The sequence below is a fragment of the Prionailurus viverrinus genome, chromosome B4 (genome assembly GCF_022837055.1).
Source record: "Prionailurus viverrinus isolate Anna chromosome B4, UM_Priviv_1.0, whole genome shotgun sequence".
Taxonomy (NCBI): domain Eukaryota; kingdom Metazoa; phylum Chordata; class Mammalia; order Carnivora; family Felidae; genus Prionailurus; species Prionailurus viverrinus.
In genome coordinates this window covers 80914411-80939131 of record NC_062567.1, presented here as the reverse complement: position 1 = coordinate 80939131, position 24721 = coordinate 80914411, and the positions used below count along the sequence as shown (strand labels likewise).

At 50.2% G+C, this 24721-nt stretch overlaps 2 protein-coding genes across 8 annotated transcripts in view; one reads left to right on the top strand and one right to left on the bottom strand.

The window, feature by feature from the left end:
- MARS1 (methionyl-tRNA synthetase 1) overlaps window positions 1-12906 on the bottom strand; it is a 13939-nt gene extending 1033 nt beyond the window's left edge. The window contains exons 1-18 of one of the 2 annotated variants that reach the window (XM_047867813.1): window positions 12301-12906; window positions 11375-11465; window positions 11137-11215; window positions 10924-11058; window positions 10500-10575; window positions 10076-10248; window positions 9791-9897; window positions 7800-7916; window positions 7457-7660; window positions 6477-6678; window positions 4172-4246; window positions 2802-2972; window positions 2537-2632; window positions 2292-2409; window positions 1711-1924; window positions 776-907; window positions 563-667; window positions 305-491 (exon numbers count right to left, since the gene is read on the bottom strand). In XM_047867813.1, coding sequence (XP_047723769.1) covers window positions 305-491; window positions 563-667; window positions 776-907; window positions 1711-1924; window positions 2292-2409; window positions 2537-2632; window positions 2802-2972; window positions 4172-4246; window positions 6477-6678; window positions 7457-7660; window positions 7800-7916; window positions 9791-9897; window positions 10076-10248; window positions 10500-10575; window positions 10924-11058; window positions 11137-11215; window positions 11375-11465; window positions 12301-12409 — 2391 coding nt within the window. In that variant the 5' untranslated portion in view covers window positions 12410-12906. The remainder of the gene's footprint in view (window positions 1-304; window positions 492-562; window positions 668-775; window positions 908-1710; window positions 1925-2291; window positions 2410-2536; window positions 2633-2801; window positions 2973-4171; window positions 4247-6476; window positions 6679-7456; window positions 7661-7799; window positions 7917-9790; window positions 9898-10075; window positions 10249-10499; window positions 10576-10923; window positions 11059-11136; window positions 11216-11374; window positions 11466-12300) is intronic. The other variant, XM_047867814.1, reaches the window with a different exon arrangement.
- ARHGAP9 (Rho GTPase activating protein 9) lies at window positions 11798-24721 on the top strand. Of its 6 annotated transcripts, XM_047867816.1 has the most exons (20): window positions 11798-11859; window positions 13714-13773; window positions 17038-17139; window positions 17450-17783; window positions 18080-18303; window positions 19257-19481; window positions 19660-19773; window positions 19966-20070; window positions 20321-20382; window positions 20521-20611; window positions 20806-20901; window positions 21044-21142; window positions 21400-21541; window positions 21646-21753; window positions 22091-22189; window positions 22370-22447; window positions 22594-22647; window positions 22903-23037; window positions 23719-23824; window positions 24431-24721. In XM_047867816.1, the coding sequence occupies exons 4-20, from the start codon at window positions 17468-17470 to the stop codon at window positions 24600-24602; spliced, it is 2226 nt and encodes a 741-aa protein (XP_047723772.1). In that variant the 5' UTR covers window positions 11798-11859; window positions 13714-13773; window positions 17038-17139; window positions 17450-17467; the 3' UTR covers window positions 24603-24721. The 6 variants fall into 6 exon arrangements, 3 of the variants coding, with proteins under 3 accessions (XP_047723772.1, XP_047723771.1, XP_047723773.1); XR_007154126.1 differs by lacking the exons at window positions 11798-11859; window positions 13714-13773; window positions 24431-24721 and having other exon boundaries at window positions 17069-17139; window positions 22594-22618; XR_007154125.1 differs by lacking the exons at window positions 11798-11859; window positions 13714-13773; window positions 24431-24721 and having other exon boundaries at window positions 17069-17139; window positions 22594-22618; window positions 22869-23037.

Genomic DNA, 24721 nt, shown 5'->3' with positions numbered 1-24721 from the left:
TGACCATGGTGTTTCTTCAAACATCTACTCTACATGGACTGTGTATCAATTAGTTTTACATGCCAGGTACTAGGTTCTGGCACGAAGAACAATGATGATATGTGGGCTACAGATAACATGGAGCTCATGAGCTGATACTTTATATCAGAAACAAGCCTGAGTGCGGAGTGGGGAGGAGTGGGGAGGGGGTTCAGAGAACAGCTGTAAGAGGCCTATGTCCAAAGTTCTCTGACCCCTCCCCAAAGGCTGCATAGCAAAGGTAGGGGTTTTAAGAGGCTGGCTTCTCCAGCCCTGAGGGACCTACCGTGCCAATCTGGTGTCCTGCTGGTAAGGTACATAGGAAGTTTGTGAGGAGGATGCTGCAAGCTGGAGCTGGAAGCTGCAGCTGGGCCTGGATGGTGGCACTAACCGTGGGCATGTAAGGCTGGAGCATGACGGACAGCAAGGCAGCTATATTCACCGCCAAGCCTGTCACTGTCCCCGCCCGCTGCCTGGGGGAGAGATATTAGTCAGAATTTCCAGAAGGACCCAGCCTACCCCCCACGTTATTCCACAAACTTACCTGTCAGCCTCGCTGCCTTTAATCCGCTTCCAAGGCTCATTCACCTGAATGTATTGGTTGCCATGGCGAGAGATGGTGAGGATACTGCGTAAGGCCTCCCGGATCCTGGGAAGGGAGGAGGCAAACTGAAGTGGAAAGTCCCAGAGGGGCCAGTATGGGGCTCTCAACATGCCAGCAGATTACTGAGATGAGGCAGAGGTGCAGGTTACTTACCGAACCTTCTCTAGCAGCTGGTGATAGTGCTGGAGCTCCAGAGTGACATGGGCCAGCAGGCGCCGATCATCAGGAGTAAGCACCATCTCGGGGACACAGCCCCCAAAAAACTTAGACACAAACATTCCAGCTCTTCATGGGAGTAAGGAAGGAGAAGGAAGAGAAAAGGAATTACTGCCCAATGTCCTTATAGAAATTTGACCTGATTTTCATAATTCTCCATTCTCTCAGAATTGACACCTCCTGGCAGCCCTCAAGGCAAAGCTTAAAAATTCATTCCTTGGGGCATCTGGGTGGCTCAGTCGGTTAGGCGTCCATCTCTTGATTTCGGCTCGGACCATGATCTCACAGTTTGGAGACTAAGCCCCGCTTGGGGCTCTGAGCTCACTGTGGAACCTGCTTAAGATTCTCTCTCTCCTTCTGCCCCTCACCCCCCTCAAAAAAAAAAAAAAAAAAAATTTCTTGTTCTCTCTCTCCCCTAAGTATAAGAACCTGATAAAGTCAAGCAACCCCATTTTATTTTTAAGAAATCAATACTCAGAATAACCAAGTTGAAATCTGTTACTTGCTATCCAATACTCTAGTAGAGACTATCTGTGAAGTGCAGTTAACAACCAAATCTGAAAGGATGGGTAGCCACAGAGTATACTTCTTTAGATTGCGGAATAGCTGAGACAGAGACCAATCATGGAATGTGAGCCTAAAGTAACAAAAACCCCAAAAAGTATGGCAAACATCTCCTACCCCTACCCTAAGATAACCCCCTTCTTTAGCCAAATTTTTCCAATGGTCTGTAAGTACGCTTTTTTGCTGGGAGAAAACACATTTCCAATGTCTCCTACCAAGTGCAGCAGAGCTAGCCAGCGCCCCACCCCACCCCCAGCTCATCTGCTGACTCTGACCCCCCCCCCCCCCCCCCCCCCACTGAGTCCCACCTGTTGATGAAGTTGCCCAGGTTGTTAAGCAGTTCAGAATTATTCTTGAGCAACATGTCTGTCCATGAGAAGGCACTGTCCTGGCCCTCAGGCCGAATGTATAGCAGATAGAAGCGCCAGATGTCAGCAGGGATCCCTGTGTCCTGGGCCATGTCACCAAACACTCCTACACCCCGGCTCTTGGAGAATTTCCCATCCTCATAATTCAGGTACTCTGGACAGAGGAGAATGAGAACCATCTGTTCAAATCGCACCTTTCCCTCTCTGACCCACTAACTCTTCTCTCCTCTCCCTCAACCTCAATTGTGAATGACTAGTAACACTTCTCCTTGAGTAGCTGGCCTGCACAGAACTTGGAGATCTCTTCCTCTCCATTCTACTTTTTCCCCTTCGCTTCTACCCATTACAAAATTTTAGCTTCAGACTTCTGCTTTCTTCTGGGTTGAGTTCTCATGTTCTAATTATTCCTATTTCATCTCAACTCCTAACTCAAGATCTAGAACCTCTCCAAGATCTTCTTCCAAATACTGCCTCAGCCCTCATTCCCTAGCAACATCCCCATCTTCAGTTTTCCAGGGTACCTGTAGCAATGAGGTGGTTGACCAAGGTATAGTTGTCCTCAGCTCCTAAGGCCGAACAAGGAAAGACTAAGCCGTGGAAGGGAACATTGTCTTTGGCCATGAACTGATAAAGGTTCACCTACAAAATACAGTTGGGAGACAAAGCTCCTGAGACCGTCTTCAGAGGCCCAAGAAAGACCAGGTACCCAATTCTAACCACCTCAACACACATATGCACACACCCTCCCCATAGACAGGCTGCTCACTTGTTCTGGGTTCTTCCACCATCTCTCCCACTGGTCTGTATAATTGGCTGTGATGGACACATAGCCAATAGTGGCATCAAACCAGACATAGAATACCTGAAGGGCCAGGAGGAGAGAGAGACAATAGGATGAACGAACACTGGAAAACTTCACTAACCCAGTCTCTGACTGAAGCAAGACATAATCAACAGTCTATTCTGCTAGTCCAGGGTCTCAACCCCAAGGCAGAATAATATGACATATGAACAAAGCATAGGGTTTTTACCTTGTCCTCAAAACCTTCTAAGGGTACAGGGGTTCCCCATTTGAGGTCTCGGGTTATGCAGCGGGGCTTGAGGCCATCTCGAAGCCAAGAACGAATGATGAACCGGGCATTGGGTGTCCAGTCACTGCCAGGCAATGTCTTCCCCAACCATTCTTCCAGTCGTTTTTCCAGCTGAGATGGCAGAGAAAGTCAGAGGGCTGATTTAGGACAGTCTCATACATGGTTCGCATGAAGATAAACAGGTACGACCTCCCTGGAGTAGTCTGGCAATATACAATTAAAAGACTCGTGACTGTGACACAGCAATTCCACTGCTAGGAATTATTTCAATAGAAATACTCACACATAAGCGTATGGATACGTATATAAAGAAGTACACTGTTCATCATAGCAAAAAAATTGAAACTAACTCCCACGGTTCAGTAGAGTTATGGAAATATGATATATCAATACAATGAAATACTTGCAAGGCCATTAAAGAGGGAGTTAGATCCGCATGTACTGACATGTAAAGACTTCTGAGATATATTAAATGAAGCAAACTGCAAAACAACAATATACAATCCTATCATAATAAAAATAAGTAACAACACACAGAAGCTCAGACAAAATTTTGAAGGAAAATATGTATCAGTGCTTTATTCTCAGATGGAATTATGGAGAACACATCTGGTTTTGTACCGTATTTCTACCTGAAATTTTAGAAATAAGCTTATTTTGTAACTTTTGTAAGCAGAAAAACAGATAAATCTGTTGGAAGGGATGGTTTATGTGATTTTCCCACATAAATACCATAGCTTCTGAAGCCTGACGACACAGTCTATTGGTGAGGCTACGGGGAAATAGGCACACACTTTGCTGGCAGGAAGGCAGAATGGAACGATTTTGTGTATACTCCCACAGACTGCTTATAAGCTGCAAGGGGGGAAATGTTAATTGTACAATGGAGACACTGAATAACACCTTGACCAGACAAAATCAACATCACCAATGAGGGGGAGATGGCTATCAGGTGCCTCCGGAAAGGACACGATATCATTTACATGGTATTAGAACTGAGGACGCAGAACCTGAATTTATTTCATTATGGCAAAATAGCCAAATCCAAAATGAGGAATAGTCTACTTGGGGTAGGGAAGTGATCAGAGACTGCAGTCTTAAAAACTGTTAATGTCATAAAAGACAAAGGCTGAGGAACTGTTTCAGATAAAAGGAAACCAAAGAGAGAGAAAAAAACTAAATGGAATACATGATCCTGAACTAGATTCCATACTAAAGAAAAAATTATGCTGTAAAGGATATTATTGGGAAAACTGACAAAACTGAAATATGGATGGGAGATCCATAGCTTGAGGGAAAGGCCCACTTACCTTAGGCAGGTCCAGGAACAGGTGCTGAGAGGATTTCACCACAGGGCACGACCGGCAGACTTTACACTGAGGCTTCTGTGAAGGGAAATTGAAGGGAAGGTGTGACGCAAGGTGGGATAATCAGGATCCGGACCACAGGCCAGGGGGAGCTGTGCAGGCAAGGCGTGAGGCACAAAGGGATGAGCTCCCCAGTCTGCCATCTCACTTAGCTCCATGCTTACTTGGCCTTCTGAGAAATTGAAGACTCAAGTCTACACAGCATAACATTGGTTACTGAGAGTTTCACGACTCTGTCCTATCACTCCAAAGAACAGGAAAAAACAGGGGCGACTGCCTGGCTTGGTCAGCAGAGCACACAACTCTTGATCTCAAGGTTGTGAATTCAAGCCCCACGGTGGGTGTAGAGATTACTTAAAAATAAAATCTAGGGGTGCCTGGGTGGCTCAGTCGGTTGAGCGTCCGACTTTGGCTCAGGTCGTGATCTCACGGTTCGTGAGTTTGAGACCCGTGTCGGGCTCTGTGCTGACAGCTCAGGGCCTGGAGCCTGCTTCAGAGTCTGTGTCTGCCCCTCCCCTGCTCACACTCTGTCTCTCTCTCAAAAATAAATAAAGATTAAAAAAAAATTAAAAATCAACCAATCAATAAAATCTTTAATAAATAAATAAATAAGGAAAAAGCATTCTCTGAGCACAGGCTAGGTAGAGAGCACTGCACTGTATGCAGCTGTGCGAGGGAAAGAAGGGACACAGATACACAGTTCCTCTCCCTGAGGAAGTTACCATCAAGTTAGGGAGTGCGGACCTTTCCAAAGCAAAATGTCAAGAAATACTTACTTTCATGGCACAAACTAACCATGCAAACACTGGTGAGTGATGATTAGAGGACTAAACAGTCAGGTGGGGCTAATCAATGAAAGCTTCCTAGTGAGGTTAGAACTGAGCTTTTGACTCTTTTCTTGTCTGAGTACACTCCACGCCCAACGTGGGGCCTGAACTCGTGACCCTGAGACTTTGCATGCTCTACCAACTGAGCCAGCTAGGCGTCCTGATCTGGGCTTCTAAAGGTGAGCCATTAGAACTCTCTCAGGATCTCTGTCCTGAGCTCTACACGCCTATCTGCAGCCACCTACCTACCCCTTCTACATGGGTGTCTAACAGGCACCGCAAACTGAACAAACCCAACAGTCTCACTGCCCTCCACCGGAACTCCTGCCCTTCAACCAAGCCTGCCCACGTTTGTAGATGGCACTACTGTCTACCCAAGCTGCTCAAGCCAAAAACTTCCAAGTCATCGTTTCCTTGACTTCCCCTCACCCAGAATTCATCTATCCAGTACAGTCTACCTCCAAAACCTATCTCGAATCCTTTTTTTCTCCCCATTTCTGCTGTTACTAACCTAAACCAACCTACCAGCATCCCATTTCTGAGTTACCATTCTGGCCTCCAAACCGGCCTCCCCACTTTCTCTCTTGCTTCCCTCCCATCCATTTTCCACGGAGCAGCCTACCATTCAGCTCCCACATGGCTTACCAGGCCCTGGTAATCTGGTCACCGCTGACCTCTCTGACCCCCCCTTAATCCCCCTTCCCTGTCACTGTGCTACAGCTACACTGGCCTTCTCCATTCTGCCTTTTCAGCTGCTTGCTGCCTTGTGCCTTTGCATTTCCTGCTCGTTCTGCCTGGAACACTCTCAACCCCTCATCGCCCAGCTTGCTCCTTCTCATTCTTCAGTTAAACTCTCAGTTCAGGAGGGTTACCTCCTCTGAGAGGTCTTCCCCGATCACCTGGCTAAAATCTTTACCCAGAGGCCACTGTCACATCCTCCTGGCAGTTTATCGTGGACATACATTCTTGTCCTTAGGGCTGGTCTCCTCCCTGCACTACACAAAGATCTGTCTTACTCAGTGCTACATCCCCAGCAGTTCCCAGCGACCACCCTATCACAAGAGCTCAGAACACAGGGGTTGTATAAATAAACGAATAAACTAACACATGAGTAAACGTGGAGAAAAGAACACATGTTTACAGAAGAGAGAAAGAACTAAACACATGCAGATCAGGTGATCTGAAGCAGGAACAAAGGTAGGGAAGCATACACTCATCCTGTCTCTTCCCTAGCACAATGCTCGGCATGTAGTAAATGCTCAGTAAATGTCCAATGAACCAAACAATGAGTTGGGGCAAAAAGAGGCACCGACGAAAGGTCCTGAATGCGAAAATAAAAATCCTGAATGGGACAAGCCTGGGAGTCCCTGAATAACACAGACTGTCTCCCCTTCTGGGCTTCCATGAGACCCTCCTCTCACCTTAAGCTCAATGGCATTGATGAGCTTGCCACACTTGTCACACTGGTCACCTCGGGCCTCTTCGTAGCCACAGAAGGGACACACACCTTCCACAAAGCGGTCAGCCAGGAAGCGGGCGCAGTGCTCACACCGCAGCTGCTCCACAGTATCTTGGAACACAAAACCTCGGGTCAACAACCGCTGGAAGATGTCCTGAGTGATTCTGGCAAAGTGAATCAGGGACAGGGGAGGGCCGGATCAGAGGAAGTCAGAGGAAGTGGTGCACCCCTCCCTCCTGTCACTGCATCCAGGCCCCAAATCAGTCCCAGTGCCGAAGAAATCAGGCAGAAGGCCCCTCAAGGCCAAGGCCATCTAGTCAATTTCAGGGAGTTTTACGGGATGAGCCCAGACCCCTCATAGATCCCTTACTCCCCACACAGTCCCTTCCCTCAACACTTCAGAACTTATGTTTGTCAAATATAAACTTAACAGTTTTGTGCTCTTTGCTAACAAAAATCTCTAAGAGGATAGGACTATACTCTTTTTCAGTATGTCCTGAAGTGAAAATTAATCAGTCCAACTGCTAAACTGCTGAACACTATTAAGCTATCGACCCGTCTACTATACAGTTTTTGTAAGGATGCGTGTCAGGTAGAGGAAGAATGAGTATATTTGCTATAAACCAACGTAGGAGTGGAAGGGAAGGTCCTAAAACTCAACAGCAGCCAGGGAAGAGCAGAGAGGCGGCAAAGGGAAGGCAGAAACTTCCTTTAAGCCTAAGTTCTATCTCTTCCCATCCTTGGCTGCTTCTTCAGCCCCTGGTCAGGCCTCTTCAACCACTGAATCCCCACGCTTGGGATACATTTCAGGGCAATATTCAGATCCTAAGTTTGAGAGGGATGTCTAAACAGCACTTCCGGTTCCTTCAGTCTCCAGGATATTTTCATTGCCCCCAGCCCCAGTATCCACCTTCTGTTTCTGCCTGATTAGAGGAAACCTACTTGGTCTGCTGTGGAGTGGTGGTACGACCAAAAATATCAAATGAGATATTAAACCAGCGATAGATGTTGGCATGGATGGCGTGGTACTTGTCACAGATCTCCTGGGGGGTCAGGCCCTCCTCCATAGCCTTGGTCTCTGTCGCTGTACCGTACTCATCTGTCCCACACAGATAGAGGGTGTTCCACTGGCGGAGGCGTGAGTACCTGGAAGGGGATATGGGGATTACAGGGGCCCCGTCCCAGACCCTCCCATGTCCCCAGGATCCTCTCTACTCTTGAGGCATTCTATTCGCTTGGGCCCACTGCTCCCTTAGGAGGTCCCTTCCCCTGCAGCTGGCTCCACCTGGCAAAGACATCAGCACTGAGCACGCAACCAATGATGTTTCCAAGGTGGGGGACATTGTTGACGTAAGGGAGGGCACTGGTGATGAGCACATTCCTTTCCCCAGCCACAGGCAACCTAGTAGGGAAGGAGGAAAAGAACAGTTCATGGGGGAGAAGCAAGGGTCAAGAGGGACCAACAGGGCACAGAACACCCACACGGATCTGTTCTATTGTCACAGACTCAGGGACATCTGAAGTCTTCCCCACACGAACCCACAGCATCATGAATTCCCCCAAAAGCCACAAGACCCCCTACAGTTGCAAGTGTAGGGCCCTGCCACAGTGAGCAAGCCCAGGTACTGCTCTTAAGGAGCTGCATTCCACACTGACCTCTGTCCGCCTTTACTATCATAACTGCTTCTTTTCCAGCCGCTCATTCTCAGGCTCCAACTTCCGGGGTATCGACAAAACTTTCTCTGGCTCTGTCAACCACTACACCCCCCAGACTTCGACGCTACCCAAGCATCCCTTCTCAGCACTGTCCTGTCCTCTCCTACCCAGGTGTCATGGAAGCATTACCTCCAGTCACTGTCTGAAATGCTCACAGCCTGCCACCCCATCTTCATGTCTTCCCAAGTTCTCCCATACCCCCTACTCTCTCGTCCCTAACTCATGTCAGTTATTTCCTTGCGGCCCTACTCAAATCAGCAGGCATCAGCTACTGCCTTCATAGCCACCCTCCCCCTACACTATTTCAGGTGCATGCTTAGTCGCGGCACGTAATCTGCTATCTGAAGTCATTCAATCCACTCCTCTCTATGCTTCATCACCTGATAGCTCAGCTGCACACATTCGGTACCCACCCCCCCTCCTTGGCACTGACCCCTCACCAGGGCTCCTTTCACCTTTCCAACCATTCTCAACCTATACTCCCTGGCTCCCACTTTTACCATGTCCTTCAACTTTGGGCATCCTGAGAACTCAGGATTCCCACGGTTTCTTTCCTAATTTTTTTTTTTTTAAGTAGGCTCCACGCCCAACATGGGGCTTGAACTCACGACCCCGAGATCAAGAGTTGAACACTCTACTGAGCACTGAACGCTCTGACTGAGCCAGCCAGGTGCCCCTTGGATTCCCACGGTTTCCACTATTAACAAAGACTCAAATGATTCCTCTGGTTAACCTCACCCTTTCTTCCCAACTGATACACACATCCAGTTAGATGTTGCAACTACTTCCCAGAAAGTTTTATAGCTCATTTCCTTAAAAAAAAAAAACAAAAAAAAAAAACAAAAAAAACCCTGATTTCTCTTGCAGTCATTGACTTTCCTCCCTGTAACTGCATACCATAATTTTCTCTGAAATCCCACTTAGAAATCAACTCCTTCGGGGAAGCCTTCCTTCAAGACAACCACCTTCTGCCCAGTCATCCTTGTATCCCAAGCCCCTAAGCACTATAAACACACTGTGTGCTGCTCCTCATTGTGTCAGTGTGACTTCTCTCTCATTATGAGTGTGCTTACTACTGTAGCAAACATAAAGGTGAGTACTCTACCCTCAGGGGGTTGCATTCTATTATGTAACTGGTGACTGGTTACATTCTCTTATGTAACTGGTAACTGGATCAGTGCAGCGAGAGGTACAAAGTGCCAAAGGAAAAGATGAACATTAAAGAGGCCAGCAAAGGGGACCTGGCAAACAGATATTGGCTCTATTGGTAATCTCCCTTTAAGAAACCAAGCCCCACTCGGGGTGCCTAGGTGGCTCTGCCCATTAAGCATCCGACTTCAGCTCAGGTCACGATCTTGTGGTCCGTGAGTTCAAGCTCCGCATCGGGCTCTGTGCTGACAGCTCGGGAGCCCGGAGCCTGCTTCAGATTCTGTGTCTCCCTCTCTCTCTACCCCTCTCCCACTCATGCTCTGTCTCTCCCTCTCTCTCCAAAATAAACAAAACAAAACAAAACAAAAAAGTAAGAAAGAAACCAAGCCCCACTCATCTGTGCCTACTCACACAGGATTCTGCTGTGGCCGAAGTGGGGGTAAGCTTCCCAGGCCCTTCTCCCAAGCAGTTACAGCCATGGCAATCTCCTCCTCAGACAGAGTAGCCAGTTCCTCCTCCTGTAAAGAGTGGATACAATCCCTCACCAGGTGAGGGGGCCCAAAGACTAAAGAAACTCCTTCATTGCTCTCCAACAAAGGAAAGAGTTAATAATGGCCATGCTCAAAGTCACTCTCCAAGCCACCTCCACCCCCAAGTACTGAAGCTCTGTGGGGACCCCACTGCTCTGTTCCAAACCTCAGGCTCATTGCTGACAGCCCTCCCCTCAAAGGAGCTAGGGAGGGGCTGCTTTTGGAGGTAGGGCCGGAGGGCCAGGACACCCTGCTGCTTCAGCACAGTCTCTGCAGCTCTCTGACATGGCTCCTGAGAACTCAGTGTCTGGAACCAGCTGTGCAGGGCACCCAACTCTTCTGTGGAGAAGGGAGAAAAAAGGGAATCAATCAGCAAGACCCGGAATGGAGAGGCAAGAGTGGACCTCTTTCCTCTCTTCAGGAAGTTTCTCCAGTTATCTTCCCCAGTTCCCTCAGCCATCTTTCTGCTATGGCTGCCCTGTCAAGCTATGCCTCAAAGCGGATCCTCAATATTTTATTGCCCATTCTGTACTCCCTACACCAACCTCCTGGGTTGGGGCTGGGCATGAAGTGATATGCACAGTTCTCACCAGGGAGGTAGGCTGGATCTTGAAGTAATGGGTATAGCGCTCCCCACAAAACAATGTCAGCTAGAGATTCCGTCTCCTTTGTCGAGAAAAGAAAAAGAAAGGTCCACAGGTAAGATACTCAGTTTCTTCCCAATGTATACAATAACGTCTAACATTCCCTAAGCACTTTGTGACTACGCATCTAGCACTCTGTTAAGCACTTTAAGTTACCTCACTTAATCCTCACAATAATCCAATGAGGTGGCTACTAACATTACCCCATTTCAAAGATGAGGAAAAACTGAGGATTAGAGAGTCTGGTGATTTTTCAAGGTTACACTGCTAACAAGGGGCAGTGCTGGGTTTTGCACTCTGGATATAGCCTTCCTTCTTAATTCTTTTATCATACAGCTTTCCCTGATCCCTGTCTCAAAGCCCAACTCACCCCAGCCAGGAAAGGACAGCTCCGACGACTCAAGCTGTGGTCAATGTGTGTCAGGGCTCTCCGGACTGGGCCAAGAACATCTTCCCCCTTCTTGCCTTGGACCACTAAATAGTACAGGGCAGCAGACAAGGCTGGCTAAAATGTGGGAGACGCAGGTCAGGATGGCTATGCAGAGCAAGGGCCTGCCTGCCACCCCCCATATCTCAGTCCCACCTGCAGTTCCGTAGCTTCCCACTCCAGCCACTGGTTGGTGAGGTCATCTTGCTCCCAGCCAGATAACAAAAAGAAGTATCTACTCAGAGAGAGCGACAGAAGGTAGAACTAGAAAGGCCCATCTGTCCAGCCCATTTCTCACCCCATAGTGAAACAGTGGTGGCAAATAAAGTCACACAGGGGACAGTAAGCCCTGACTTTATTCAGCCACCTTCCTGCCTTAAGGACCGATACTGACCGGCAGATTGCACTAGTGGAGAAGAGGTAGTTGCCACTATCCAGTTGTAAAACAGGGACCTTAGGCCGGGTCAGGAACGGGACCACACACTCTGATGCAGAAGAGAAAAATGAGTGAAAAAAACAAGAAAAAAAAAAAAAAAAAAAAAAAAAACTCCGTCAACTTAGATGGACAACTTCGCATTGTTCAGGGAAAAGGGGGGAAAAGACACTGGAAAGTTTTCTGGATAGGACCACTGAAAGGGGGTGGGTCCTGAATGAGCTGGACAGACTAGCAGGTGTTCAGCTGGGACCGCCAGCTGGAGGCAACAGATGGGCATTGCAGAGGGGTGGTGGTATTGGGACAGTGCTGCAGCCAAACACTGGAACAACGGACAGTAACTGAGAATGATCTAAGAGAAGAGCGGGAGAACAAAATTAAGAGAACTGGGAAAACTGACAAGAGAACCGTTATTAAGAGTCGCCCAAACAGATGGCTGGGAAGAGGTAAAACGAAGGAGTCCATGTGTTTGTTGTCTGCGTATTTTAGGAGAGGAGAGCAAGGTCTCCTAAAAATGACAAAGGGGGGCCTGGGGGGTTGTGTTGAATAACTAGAGAGGATATGGGGGATGGGAGATGCCTGATAGGTGCGGGAGAAAGTTGGAATGGGGTAGAGGTTCACTTGAGTGACGCTGGGTACTGGGAGATGAAGGGGGGAGAGTAGAGGTGAGGAAAGGGGTATACTGAAAGTAATCGAGGGAAGCGACTAATGAAAGACGTGACTGGGACAAGAGGAGTGGGCTGACCGAGAATAATGGGGGAGGAGGTTGACGGGAGTGCGTGGTGGGGGATGGAGGTTTGGGGAAGACAACTGCTGGATGGGTGTTGGGTGTGTTTCGGTTCCGCCCCCCTCATCCACCGCCCACCAGCACCAGCCAGTCCGACTACCTTCGGGGCCTACGGTGCTGATAAGCAGCTCCTCTCTGCCCTGGGCCCTGCCCGCGGCGGCCAGCACGGGTAAGCTCCCCGGGGCGCCCTCGCTCACGAACAGTCTCATTTCGCCGTGAATCCCACGCTGATGCAACCGGAACCGGCCTCCGGCCTGCGGGTTGAGCGTCCACCGCGACGCACGCCGGGAAATGAAGTTCTGAATCGAGGCATTCCCTGCACGCCGCTCACAGAAAGTAAACTACTTCTCCCATCATGCCACACCAGGAAACAGGAAAACAATATCAGAGAGATGGGGAGGCCGCAGAGGCTGTGCTAGAGTGGCACTTTTTTGGTGCGAGAGCGGGAGGGGTGGTTTACGAGTGGAGTCCAATGTGCTTTGATCCTCTACGGCAGCCGGAAGGCGGTGACGGAAGCCCAGGCCGCTTCTAGTCTTGCTGAAGTGGCGTCGTGACAGCGGCCACCAGCAAAGGCCGACTCTCGATTTGGGTTCGCAAGAAACGGAGTTATCCAGATGAGAGGATGAACTTACTTTAGTGACCCAATGGAAATGAATGTAGATATCCTATTAACAAAAGAGAACGTGACTATTAAACAGTGATTTACTACCGGTCTGCAGCTAATTTACAGGTAGACAGTTTCACTGAAGGTGAGGGAGCATATGTAGGGAAAAGGTCAGATTGAAGGGAAGTAAGAAGGCTAAGAGTTTGGCAATAAGTATATGCTTTAGGAGGAAGTGCATATCAGTAATTGAGAAAGGGATACTTCTTACTCGTTTCTCCATCCCTTTAAGAATTATTACTACCTGGGGTGCCTGGCTGGCTCAATCGAAGAGCATGTGACTGTTGATCTCGAGGTCATGAGGTCCAGCCCCACCTTGGGTGTAGAGATTACTTAAATAAACTTAAAAAAAGAATAATTAATACCTAATGGCACTTATGAGTTAGGCACTGTTCTAACAACTTTATGTGCATGCATATATATGTGTGTATATATATATATATATATATATATATATATATATTCTTAAAAATCCTGCGGAGGTTCTAGGCATTTTGAAGCTAGGCCCTGCAGCTTCTCCTCAGGCTTCTTAGAACGCTCTGGTAGCTCAGAGCAGCCACATAAGAAGTCTCACCACCTCGCCATGCTGAAGAAGTTTCATGTTGACACTCTGGCTGACAGCTCCAGCTTTCCCGTCATCCCCATCAAGGTGTCAGATATGCAAGAGAAGCTCTCCAGACCAATCCACCTGCCTGCTGAATATCACTAAATGACCCTAGCTAATGCCACATGGGATAGAATAGCTGCCCAGCTGAGCCCTGTCCAAATTTCTTTCCCATAAAATGTGAGCTATGAGAAAGTGGTTACTTAACAAAATACAATGAGCTCAGTTCTCTCATTCTTGTTTTACAGATGGGAAAACCGAGGCACAGAGAAGTTACTTTATGCCAGGCACTATACAAGGCATTGAAGGTACAATTATCAACAAAACAGATACAGGCTTCTGCCTTAGCAGAGCTCACAGACTTCCTCGGAAGTCAGAAAAGTATCTTTAAAGTTTCATGAAAGTCAGGGCGCCTGGCTGACTTGGTTGGAAGAGCAGGCAACTGTTGATCTCAGGGTCATGGGTTCAAGCCCCACATTGAGTGCAGCGATTACTTACATAAATAAATAAGTAAACTTAAAAAAAATTAAAGTTTCATGAAAGTCATAAGGGGGCATGTAAAACTTGCTGTGGGAGCTCCTAGTTAGGGCCTCTACCCAATTCTAAGTGGTTGAGAGAGGGCTTCTTGTGCAAGTGACCTTTCAGCTGAGATCAGAATGATAAGTAAAAGTTAGCCAGTAAAGATTGGTGGGATTGGAGAGGAAGTGTTTCAGGCAGAGGGAAAAAAAATATATGCACAGGACCAGAGACCTCAGTGCACTTCAGGAATGTGAGGAATTAGTGTATGGCGAGAGTTTAGAGTTTGTGGTAGGGAGCATGAAAAGGTTGGGCTCAAGGGAGAAAGTCTCTGTAAACCATACTGTAACATCTGGACCTTACTCTGAGGACAATGAGAAGCCTTCAAAAGGTTAAGTCAGGGGAGTAGCAGGGCATTTTTGTGCTTTAGAAAGGTCACTCTGGCTGCTGGGCCAGGAATGGACTGGAGGTGGGCAGGACTATATGCAAAGAGACCGTTAGGAGGTTCTATTATCCAGGCGAAAGAGGATGATAGTTGTAGAGGTTAAAGGAAGTAGGTAGATTGAAAAGATTTAGTAATCAGTTAAATATGAGTAGTGAGAAAAGAGAGAAATGAAGGTTGGCTGCCAGGTTTCTGGCATGGATCAATTGGGTACACCCTGTATGTGCTGCCACAGCTGATAGTATTTTTCTTATCATAGTGATTATCACACTGTATTTTGTTATGAGAAGGCAGGAGCCATATTGGTCATCTTAAATGACAATGCCTAGCACACAGTTCCTGCCTAGCACGGGTGGCAGTAAGCATCCAATATTTATTGAACTTAAATTTAACTGAATAGTGGTGCTGGAGGAGAAACAGGTTTGGCCGGGGCCGGGGTGGGGGTGGGGGTGAGGGTGGGGCTGGGGAGGGGAGCTGACAAGTTCAATTTAGAACATACTATGTTTGGGGGCGCCTGGGTGGCTCAGTCGGTTAAGCATCCGACTTCAGCTCAGGTCACGATCTCGCGGTCCGTGAGTTCAAGGTCCGTGTAGGGCTCTGGGCTGATGGCTCAGAGCTCAGAGCCCGGAGCCTGCTTCCGATTCTGTGTCTCCCTCTCTTTCTGCCCTCCCCCATTCATGCTCTGTCTCTCTCTGTCTCGAAAACAAATAAACATTAAAAAAATTTTTAAAAAAAAGAACATACTATGTTTGTACTACTTTGAGCATTGTGAAATATCCAAATGGAGTTTTTCAGTGGACCATGGATTAAACTGGAGTGCCACAGAAAGATCCGGACTGGAGATAGGGTGCTCACCGGCACATGGAGGTCATTGAAGCTGGGGAGAGAATAAGACCACATAGATTGTGTAGAGAGTGCAAAGGGCATAAGATCTTAGGCAGAACTCTGGGGTTTAAGGAACAACAAAAGTCCTTCCTTATGCAACAGAGAAGGAACTGCTAAGAAGGTAAGGACACCAGAAGTGTTTGTAGGAGAAAATAGTCGATTGTGTTGGCTGCTACTAAGATGTCAAGCAACATAAGGACCTCAGCGTCCCTGTAAAGTCAGGGGGGACCCTAGTGAGGAAGAACCTTGCAGAGGTGAGGGAGTGAGAGGACAGAAATGGTGACCCCATATGTAGGTAATTCTTCCAAGAAGTTTGACTGTCAAGGCACCTGGATGGCTCAGTCGGTTAAGCGTCCGACTTTGGCTCAGGTCGTGATCTCACAGTTCGTGGGTTCAAGCCCATATCAGGCTCTACACTGACAATGTGGAACCTACTTGGGAGTCTCTCTCCCTCTCTCTCTCTGCCCCTCCTCCACTTGAACTTTCTCTCTCTCTCTTTCTCTCAAAAATAAAAAAAAATGAAATAATTAAAAAAAGAAGTTTGTAAAGAGGGTGGTAACTGAAGAGTACAGTAAAGGGAGATTCATCTAAACCTCCATCTAAAGGAGGCCATCTAAAGATGGCTGAGACTTGAATATGTTTAAAAGCTAAGGGGAAAGAGTCAATAAAGAGGGAGAGGATAAAGTGCAGGAAAGACGGCAGAAAAGATAGAAGAGGATGAGACTGGAACACTTAGAAAACACTGGATGAATGAATGATGAATAAATGGGATGAAGTTGATCACTATTTTGGAGGTGGGAAGGAATAGTTGAGGGGTAGGGTTCTCCGCATTTTGAAAGTGGAGCGAACTAAGGAGGAAGATATCACTGAGGCCCAATCCCAGTCCTGGGAACCAGCCCTCAGATCACATGTCAGGGGAGGAGAGTTGGCTCTCTGATGTCACCAAGGGGGAGGTGTACTCCCTACCTACCTCTCCAAAGCCAAACAGCCTCACATTGTGCAGTGGGGAAACTGAAAGAACTGGAAAATAAGAGTGGTTAGGTAAGGAGAAAGCCTCAGCATGTGTTTTAAAGCTCTGGCAACTGACAGAAGTCCATTCCCACCTTCCACCGAGGAAAAGCGGACAGCAGTGCCCCCTTCCTCCCTCCCCCCGAATGCTATCGTAGCACCCTGTGACCTTGTCCACAGGCCTTGATTCAACTGTAGCAAATTTATTGTCATTAGTTAAGATCTGTCTGTAAGCTCCAAGAGGGCCAGGGCTGTGTCTGTCTTCCTCTCTCTTATCTCCAGTGCCTGACACTGTTCCTTTCACACAGGAGGTGCTCACTCAGCCAATCCTTAGTCACAGCATGAGTGAATGAACCCACACACTGAAGAAGGACTCCGCCCAAAGGGCTTTCCTCCAGAGGGTTGTTTCAGGCCTCTCAGCTCCCAAAACACATCCTGGATTGAGAGGATGGTGGTATTTGCACCTTTTCCTCTAACTTGGAACCCCTCTGTGTTTCTCCCAGCCACTTTCTCTTCCTCTCTACTTTCGTCTTATTGTTATTGCTCTGGCTCTGTTTCTCTGTCTCTCTGTCTCTCAGAGTCTGCACAGGAAGCACGCCGCTTTAGGTCTGAGGCTATTGGTAACGGAAACATTGGTGCCTGTGTAAATTTCATAAAGGTCACAAAGTTTTTTTTTATCTTTGTCGTTCATTCCTGTCTCTTTGCCTGTGTTCTGTCTCAGGCCTGATTCTTTCTCATCTTCTTGGGTCCAGCTCAAAAGTCCTGCCACCACCACCCAGGATCAGCTCCTGCTGCCTGTGGATTTGCTGATGGGCCTCAGAAGGTACTTGGAGGAAAATCACAAAGCTAGCCCCTTTCCTCTGATTTCCTGCCTTGCTGGCCTTATAGCTCTGCTGACCACATCCTCTCTCACCTTACTTATATAGTTCCTCACCAGTCACATCACCCAGGAGTTCTCAGCCCCCCAAACCTGTCACTGACACCCACCCAGGCTCTCTGCTTTACTCTCTGCTCTCATTCTGAGCTCCCTGACCTTACCTTTCCCCCAACGCTGTTCTTGGAACCATGTCCCTCTGCTTGGAAGCAGCCAGTTGTGCCCTTTTCTGGATCTCCAACAGCTCTTTTTCCTACAGGTGACAGTACTGACCACAATGCTGTCAGGCCGGTGGTGGCCAAGTACCTGGGGGAGCCTCGGGCTGGGATCCCGAAACCCTTCTCAGGGATCCCAGCTCTGCGCCCTCTATGCCTTCACTTACACTGGGGCAGATGGCCGGCAAGTGTCCCTGGCTGAGGGGGACAGGTTCCTACTGCTTCGAAAGACCAACTCAGACTGGTGGTTGGCAAGGCGCCTGGGAGCACCCTCTACTTCCCGACCCATCTTTGTCCCAGCTGCCTACATGGCAGAGGAATCTATCTCTTCCCAGAGACCAACCACCATCACCTCCAGCCAATCCCTCTGGATTCCTGGTAAGTACTCCCTTCACTTTCCTACCTCGCCAGCTTCTAGGAATTATTGGAAGGATCTCCCTCCCTCAAAGCTGACCCCCTTCTCTTATTTACCTCTGGTCAGCCTACTTTTCATTCCCATCACGGTGTCCCCCATTGCCCCTCCTCCTAGTCTCAAGCTTTCTAGGTCTCATGTACTTTTCCACAGCCTCCCCCGCTCTTGTCTTCCCCGTGAACCCCTGGGATGACTGATGCAGCCAATATCACCTCTCTGATCACCTGCCCCCCCTCCACTCTTCCCATTTCTCTGTTTCTAGGGCAAAAGTTGTTTCCTGGCTCCCTGGAGGAGCTGCACCTGTCTCAGGAACCCCCAGACAGAGCCCAGGCCACCTCTAAGCAGCCTCCTCCTCTGCCCCCCAAAATGTGTAGAAGTGTCAGTGTTACCAATTTGAGGCCTACCCTTCTGAAGCCCTTTCAGGAAGGAGCAAGTGGAAGATCCCTCTCTCAGGAAAACTTGCTGACAGAGGCCAATGCTAACCCGGTGAGTCACAGCTCTTCTGAGTGCAGTCAGCAGTTATTTACTGCTGGGCCTTGTTCTAGGCACAATGGCAAACAAGGCTGACAGAATCTTTGCCCTCAAGGGATTTCCATGGAGGTGACAAACACACAAACCAATAACGGTTGGTATTGATAAGTGCCACCAAGAAGCATAAATATGGCAGGGAGTGATGGAGGGGATCTGGGAAGGCATCTCTGAGGAAATGACATGTAGTTGAATCTGAATGAGGAGGAAGAGACTGCCATGAACCAAACTAGGAAATGAGAAGGAGTTCTAGCTGAGGGATAGCAAGTAGCAAAGATCCTGAGGATACACGGAACCTGGCATGTGATAGAGGGACAGTTAGAAAGCCAACTAGCTATGTTGTTCTCTCTCCCTCCAGATTCCTGGCCCAGGGCAGCATTTTTCCTGTGTCCCATCTTGCCAGCTCAGGTCACCAACAAGTCCCATTTAGAGCTGTAACTCCCTTGCTCTTCCCAAAGACTCAGCTCCTCCCCTCTCTCTTACTTGCTAGTGGATGAAAAATGGCCCCTCTCTCATACTCCCCTAGCAGGGGTCTCTGACACCTCTCCCTCGCTCCCCTATCAATCGGGAGGATGTGAGGGTGGGGCACTCCCCTCAACCCTCCTCCCCACCCCCCCCAGAAAAAGCCGGTTCCCCTTTCCTGAGGCCCTGGGGTAGGGGCGGGGTAGGGGAGGAGGGAAGTTGGCAACAGGAAGTGAGGAGAAAAGCAAAGACTAAGGGAGGGAGTCAAAAAAAAAAAAAAAACCAACCAGCTGGGGACTGGGGTTTCTTCCCCAGTACCTGGGTCACCCCAGCCAGGAGCTGGGGGTAAGAAAACAGTGGGGGAGAGAGGAGGAGGTGGTTAGGTGGAGAGAAGATTGGGGACGAGCACAGGCAGAATAACTACCTTTTTCTTCCCCCTTTGCTGACAGGCAAGACCCCAGCCCCTCATGTCAGAGCACCCTGTGTACTGCAACCTAGTGGACCTTCGCCGCTGTCCCAAGTCTCCTCCCCCAAGCCCTGCGTGCCCCCCGCTGCAGAGACTGGACGCCTGGGAGCAGCACTTGGACCCTAACTCTGGGCGCTGCTTCTACATAAATTCGCTGACTGGCTCCAAGTCCTGGAAGCCCCCGCGCCGCACTCGCGTGCGAGAGATGGTGAGACTTTCCCTCCAGCTTGTTCCTTTGTCCCCTCAATCTCCTTCTTTTCCCTACTGAACCCCAAAGTAGTGTGTTTTCTCTCTTGGGCCCCATAAGAAAATTGTAAGAAGGGTGTTGAGACCGGGTTGAGGTGGCATCTGGTCGTAGCTTTGCTCCCCCCATCCCCCAACCCCAGAACCTTGGCTCCATGGAGGGGACGCAGACCCGGAATAGGGGCAATGGTGTCCTGCAACCTCAGACAAAGGGCTCAGAATCTGAAACAGGGAACCCAGAACTGCTTGGCCCCCAGGTGAGACCCCCCCCTTCCTGATCGCATGCAGGAAAAGTCATCTTTTTACTACTCTCTTTTATGCAAGACATTCTTCTTTCTTACCCATCACACCCCCAGCCTCTCACCCACATCCGCACGCTTCTTCCCCCTATAGCCAGGAACTCCGAAGTTCAAGTTTCCTCCACTTGTTCCTCCAATCCCTTCCCCCAGGGTTCACTCTCCCACTGCCAGCACACCTCCCAGCTCCACCCCTCAGACCAGCCAGCAGCCTTGCAGCCCACTCGACCTCTGCCGCAGGTCTTGGACGACCCCCATGTAAGTGTCCCATTTCCTTGTGCAGGCCAAGATCCTCACTGCCCTACCCCCCAATTTCTGCTCCTCTAGATACATCTTCCTCTTTCTGCGTGTTCGCTGGGTATCCTCTCTTACCCAGTCTCCCCCATCCCCCCAACCGTAAAGGACCTCACTCCTGGGACACCTCCTTGGGAACGCTGTGGCCGCTGGGGGGGGGGGGGGGGGGAGGGGCGCTGGGTGCCTTATTGATACCCCTCGCTCCACTTCTCAGGAGGTGGAAAAGTCGGGTCTGCTCAACGTGACCAAGATCGCCCAGGGGGGGCGCAAGCTCAGGTGACGAGAACCGGGAATACAGCTGGGGCTTGGGCGTCTAGATTCTGTATTGTGGAGCGGAGTGCGGGGAGAGCGCCCTCCCCACGTGATTCTAAATGACTTTTGCACTACTACCACTGCCGCCCCCCACCCCTGTAGGAAGAACTGGAGCTCATCTTGGGTGGTGTTAGCAGGTAACAGCTTGGTGTTCTACCGGGAGCCGCCGCCCGCCGCGCCCTCCTCAATCTGGGTGAGTGTGAGGGAGGGGAGGAGGGGGCGTGCAGGAGGCGTTTGGGCACTTCTACTCCCGCGAACTGTGGGGAGGAGGTGGGGAGGGGGAAGTAAAGGAAAGAGCACAGCCTCCCACGTCCTCGCAGTCCCCGGGGTGGGAGGGAGGCAATGAGGAGAACAGCGCCGTTGGCCTCAGTTTCTCCCAATTGCCAGGGACCAGCGGGTAGCCGACCCGAAAGCAGCGTGGACCTGCGCGGGGCAGCCCTGGCCCACGGCCGCCACCTGTCCAGCCGCCGCAACGTCCTGCACGTGAGTGCCCCTCCGCACGTTCCCAAAGCTCCACGCGACCCGAAAATGCGCTCCCAGTTTCCCGCGCGGGTGTCCTGCTCGGCCTCCCTGCTTTTTATGCCCCTTCCCTCTGACTGAAGCCCTTTCTCCGCTGGCGGCTCAGATCCGCACGGTCCCCGGCCACGAGTTCCTGCTGCAGTCAGACCACGAGACCGAGTTGCGAGCCTGGCACCGCGCGCTGCGGGCGGTAATCGAACGCCTGGTGAGCTGGATGGGAGGTGGCGGGACGGAGCCCGGGCACAGGGAGTGGGGAAGAAACAGTAGGATTCTAGGCTGGTAGGAGGCTGGGTGGTCTCGGTGTAGTGCCCTGGAGTGGGGTGGGGGGAACGCGGAACCCCGGCAGCCGGTTAAGGTCTCCCTGCGTCGAGCTGAGGGTGCAGATTTCACTCTTCTCTCTCCCAACCTCCGACTCGCTCCCCCCCCCCCCCCCCCCCCCCGCCCGGGGCCTTCGGTGTGTAGGATCGAGAGAACCCCCTGGAGCTGCGTCTGTCAGGTTCGGGACCCGCAGAGCTGGAGGAGCTGAGCGGCGGAGAGGAAGACGAAGAGGAGTCGGAGCCGGTGTCCAGGCCACTGCTGCGGATCGGCGGCCGCGGGAGCTCTCGTGAGCGGCCCGGGAGGTCCTAGGGTGGGCGGGGCCCGGGAACGCGTCTCCGGGCTCCGTCCGGGCGTCGGCTCTCACGCCCTGATTCCACCTGCCTCCTGCAGGTCGGTGTCCTGAAGGAAACGAGCAGAACCGCGTGCGGAACAAACTGAAGCGCCTTATCGCAAAGAGACCATCCTTGCAAAGCCTGCAGGAGCGTGGTCTGCTCCGAGGTGAGGTGGGCTGAGCCGGCCATCACCCTTCTCCTTCGTACTTGCTGTAATATATTTGCAGGCACTTTTATAGTCCTGATCTGGGCATCCGCCCACTTTGCGGATGAGAAAATTTCAGTGAGCAGAGCTTCCCAGAACTAGGTCAGTGGTCTTCAGAGACCACTACTGTCCCCTACACCTGTTATTTTTTGGGGGGAAGGGGTGTACCTCCTAGAGTACAGGCCTAGAAAAGGCAGCCAGGAGGGCCAGCCCAACTTTAGGGTGAAAACCTGTGCTGAGAAGAGCTTCCATGGGCGATGCTGCCACTGCTTCCCAACTCGCCTCTTTGCTTCTCCAGACCAGGTGTTCGGCTGCCAGTTGGAATCACTGTGCCAGCGGGAAGGGGACACCGTGCCCAGCTTTGTGCGGCTCTGCATTGCTGCTGTGGATAAGAGAGGTCACTTTCCAGAGACTGCACAATCCACCCCTTCCAACAGGCCAAGGCCTGGAATTCCCCACCTCCCCCACCTTAGTCTCCCTCCTGCATTATTTCTCTCCACCCTTGGGTCTCTCACCAGTCCTCACCACATACAACTTAGAGCCGGAATCCTTATCTGCTCCCTGCCTCATCTCCTAGGTCTAGATGTAGATGGCATTTACCGAGTGAGTGGGAACTTGGCGGTGGTCCAGAAACTTCGCTTCCTGGTGGACAGAGGTGAGAAGACTTACAGGCGAGTGGTGGTACTAAGAATTTCATGCCTCAGAACCACAGGCGGTTCTGAATGAGGGAGCTGACAGAGCAGGGAGATCTGGCTAGAACTGCATGACTTAGCTCTTGATCTCTTCTCATCCATGTTGCAGAGCGGGCGGTCACCTCCGATGGGAGGTATGTGTTCCCAGAACAGCCAGGACAAGGTACTTATGTGGGAGGCTCCTTAGACCCTTAAAACATCCGACATCCTCCCTGCTCCCTGTGGATCTCCCCATGTCTTGCTCCTGGGAGGGTTGTCCCCAAGCCCACCTCTGCTGCCTTGACCCTCTGTGGACCTCCTAAGTATTCCTGTGGTCTTCCTTACCTGGATCTTCTCCCAAACTCCTGACCTCTCTGTCTTTGGCTCTCTCTGAACCTTCATAAGCCCTGAGCCCTTCTGCACATCCTTCTCCTCCCAGAGGGCCGATTAGATTTGGACAGTGCCGAATGGGATGATATTCACGTGGTCACTGGAGCACTGAAGCTTTTTCTCAGGGAGCTACCCCAGCCTCTGGTGCCCCCACAGCTGCTGCCACATTTTCGTGCTGCCCTTGGTAAGGGATGAGAGCTTTGGGTAATACCCTTGGTACGAGGGTGGGGCATGAAAGGTAAAAAATAGAGATTCCCTTACATTCTTCTATTTCATCCTGAGTACAAAGATGGAAAATAACTTAAAAATTTTTTTTAATGTTTTATTTATTTTTGAGAGAGAGTATGAGTGGGGGAGGGGCAGAAGGAGAGGGAGACACAGAAACCGAAGCAGGCTCCAGGCTCTGAGCTGCCAGCACAGAGCCCGAAGTGGGGCTTGAACTCGTGAACTGTGAGATCATAACCTGAGTTGAAGTCAGACGCTTAACCGACTGAGCCACCCAGGTGCCCCGATAGCTTTCAATTCCCGTGCCAACTCCAGTTGTTTTTTTGTGAATGGTTAGAGGGCTAAGTTAAAAAGAATGCTAAAGCTGCAGTTGAGGGGGCTGTCTGGCTGGCTCAGTCGTCAGTAGAGCTTGCGACTCGATCTCAGGTTGTGAGCTCGAGCCTCATGTTAGGTGTAGAGATTTCTTAAAAATAAAATCTTGAAAAAAATTAAAGTTGCAGCTGGGCTCAGTAAAAAAGAAAGCAGTGGTAGATTAATCGTGTCTTCCATGGGCATGGGAAAGAGTAGCGAGTTTACCCCCCTGCCTAAGGATCTTCCTTGGCCTCACCCCTATGCCCTTCCCTTCATTCTTTCTCTCTAGCACTCTCTGAATCAGAACAGCGCCTCTCTCAAATACGAGAATTAATAGGCTCAATGCCCACGCCGAACCGTGACACCCTGCGGTACCTCCTGGAGCATTTATGCAGGTCAGGAAAACCGAATGTCTTTGTGCATGCTGAGGGAGGGTGGAGTGGGGCAAGCAGCAGGGACCCTGTTCAGATGCAGTAAAGGTAGGAAACACCTCCCTTCCTCACCTGTTTAGTGGGCAGATGGAGGAAACAGGCAACGTCTGTGTCTGTTCGGGGCATCGAGTGGGGATCAAGAGAAGCCCAGGGATGCTTTGAGAGAAATGAGGGAGATTTAACCTCTCCCTTCCCTCTGCCTCTTTGTCTCCTGTTGGGACAGTGGTCATGGCTTATGTGGCTGACCTGGGCCTGGGTGGTGACTTCTGAAAGAGGATAGCCATTTGAATTAGAGTCTCCCAATCTGTGAGCAAAGAGGACTGTAGAGGCAGTCTCTGAAGCTGGGACGAGGCAAACGTATCCTAGGTTGTATCTTCAAGTTGTGTCCTGAAGCTTTCTCTACTGGTCCTGTCTCCTTTGCCCTTGAGGCTCTCCGCTTGGTTTCCTTCAGCCACCACAGAGAGAGGTCCCAAGGCGAACTCTTTCCTGCTCACACCGTTGAAGGGTTAGATTTATTTGAAGTGATGAAGCTGCTGCCTTATAGCCCCTTCTCTTCACCTTTGCCCACAGGGTGATAGCACACTCAGATAAGAACCGCATGACCCCGCACAACCTGGGAATCGTGTTTGGGCCAACCCTGTTTCGCCCAGAGCAGGAGACATCTGACCCAGCAGCCCATGCTCTCTACCCTGGGCAGCTAGTCCAGCTCATGCTCACTGATTTCACCAGGCTTTTCCGTTGACTGGTGCAAGGAAGAAGAGAAAAGGTGTTCCTCCTGATCTCTGTTGGGTGCCCTTTGGTGGGGGTGGGGATAGTGGGTGTTCTGTTTTGAGGACATCCCATTAAACCCTGTGTCTCCCA

Excerpts from the sequence above, each read along its gene's own strand:
- ARHGAP9 (XM_047867816.1), top strand. The coding sequence starts at position 17,468 with ATGCTGTCAGGCCGGTGGTGGCCAAGTACCTGGGGGAGCCTCGGGCTG. Across the intron at positions 19,774-19,965 it reads CAGAACTGCTTGGCCCCCAG|GGTTCACTCTCCCACTGCCA; the intron begins GTGAGACCCCCC and ends CCCTTCCCCCAG. Across the intron at positions 21,143-21,399 it reads GGGCGGTAATCGAACGCCTG|GATCGAGAGAACCCCCTGGA; the intron begins GTGAGCTGGATG and ends TTCGGTGTGTAG.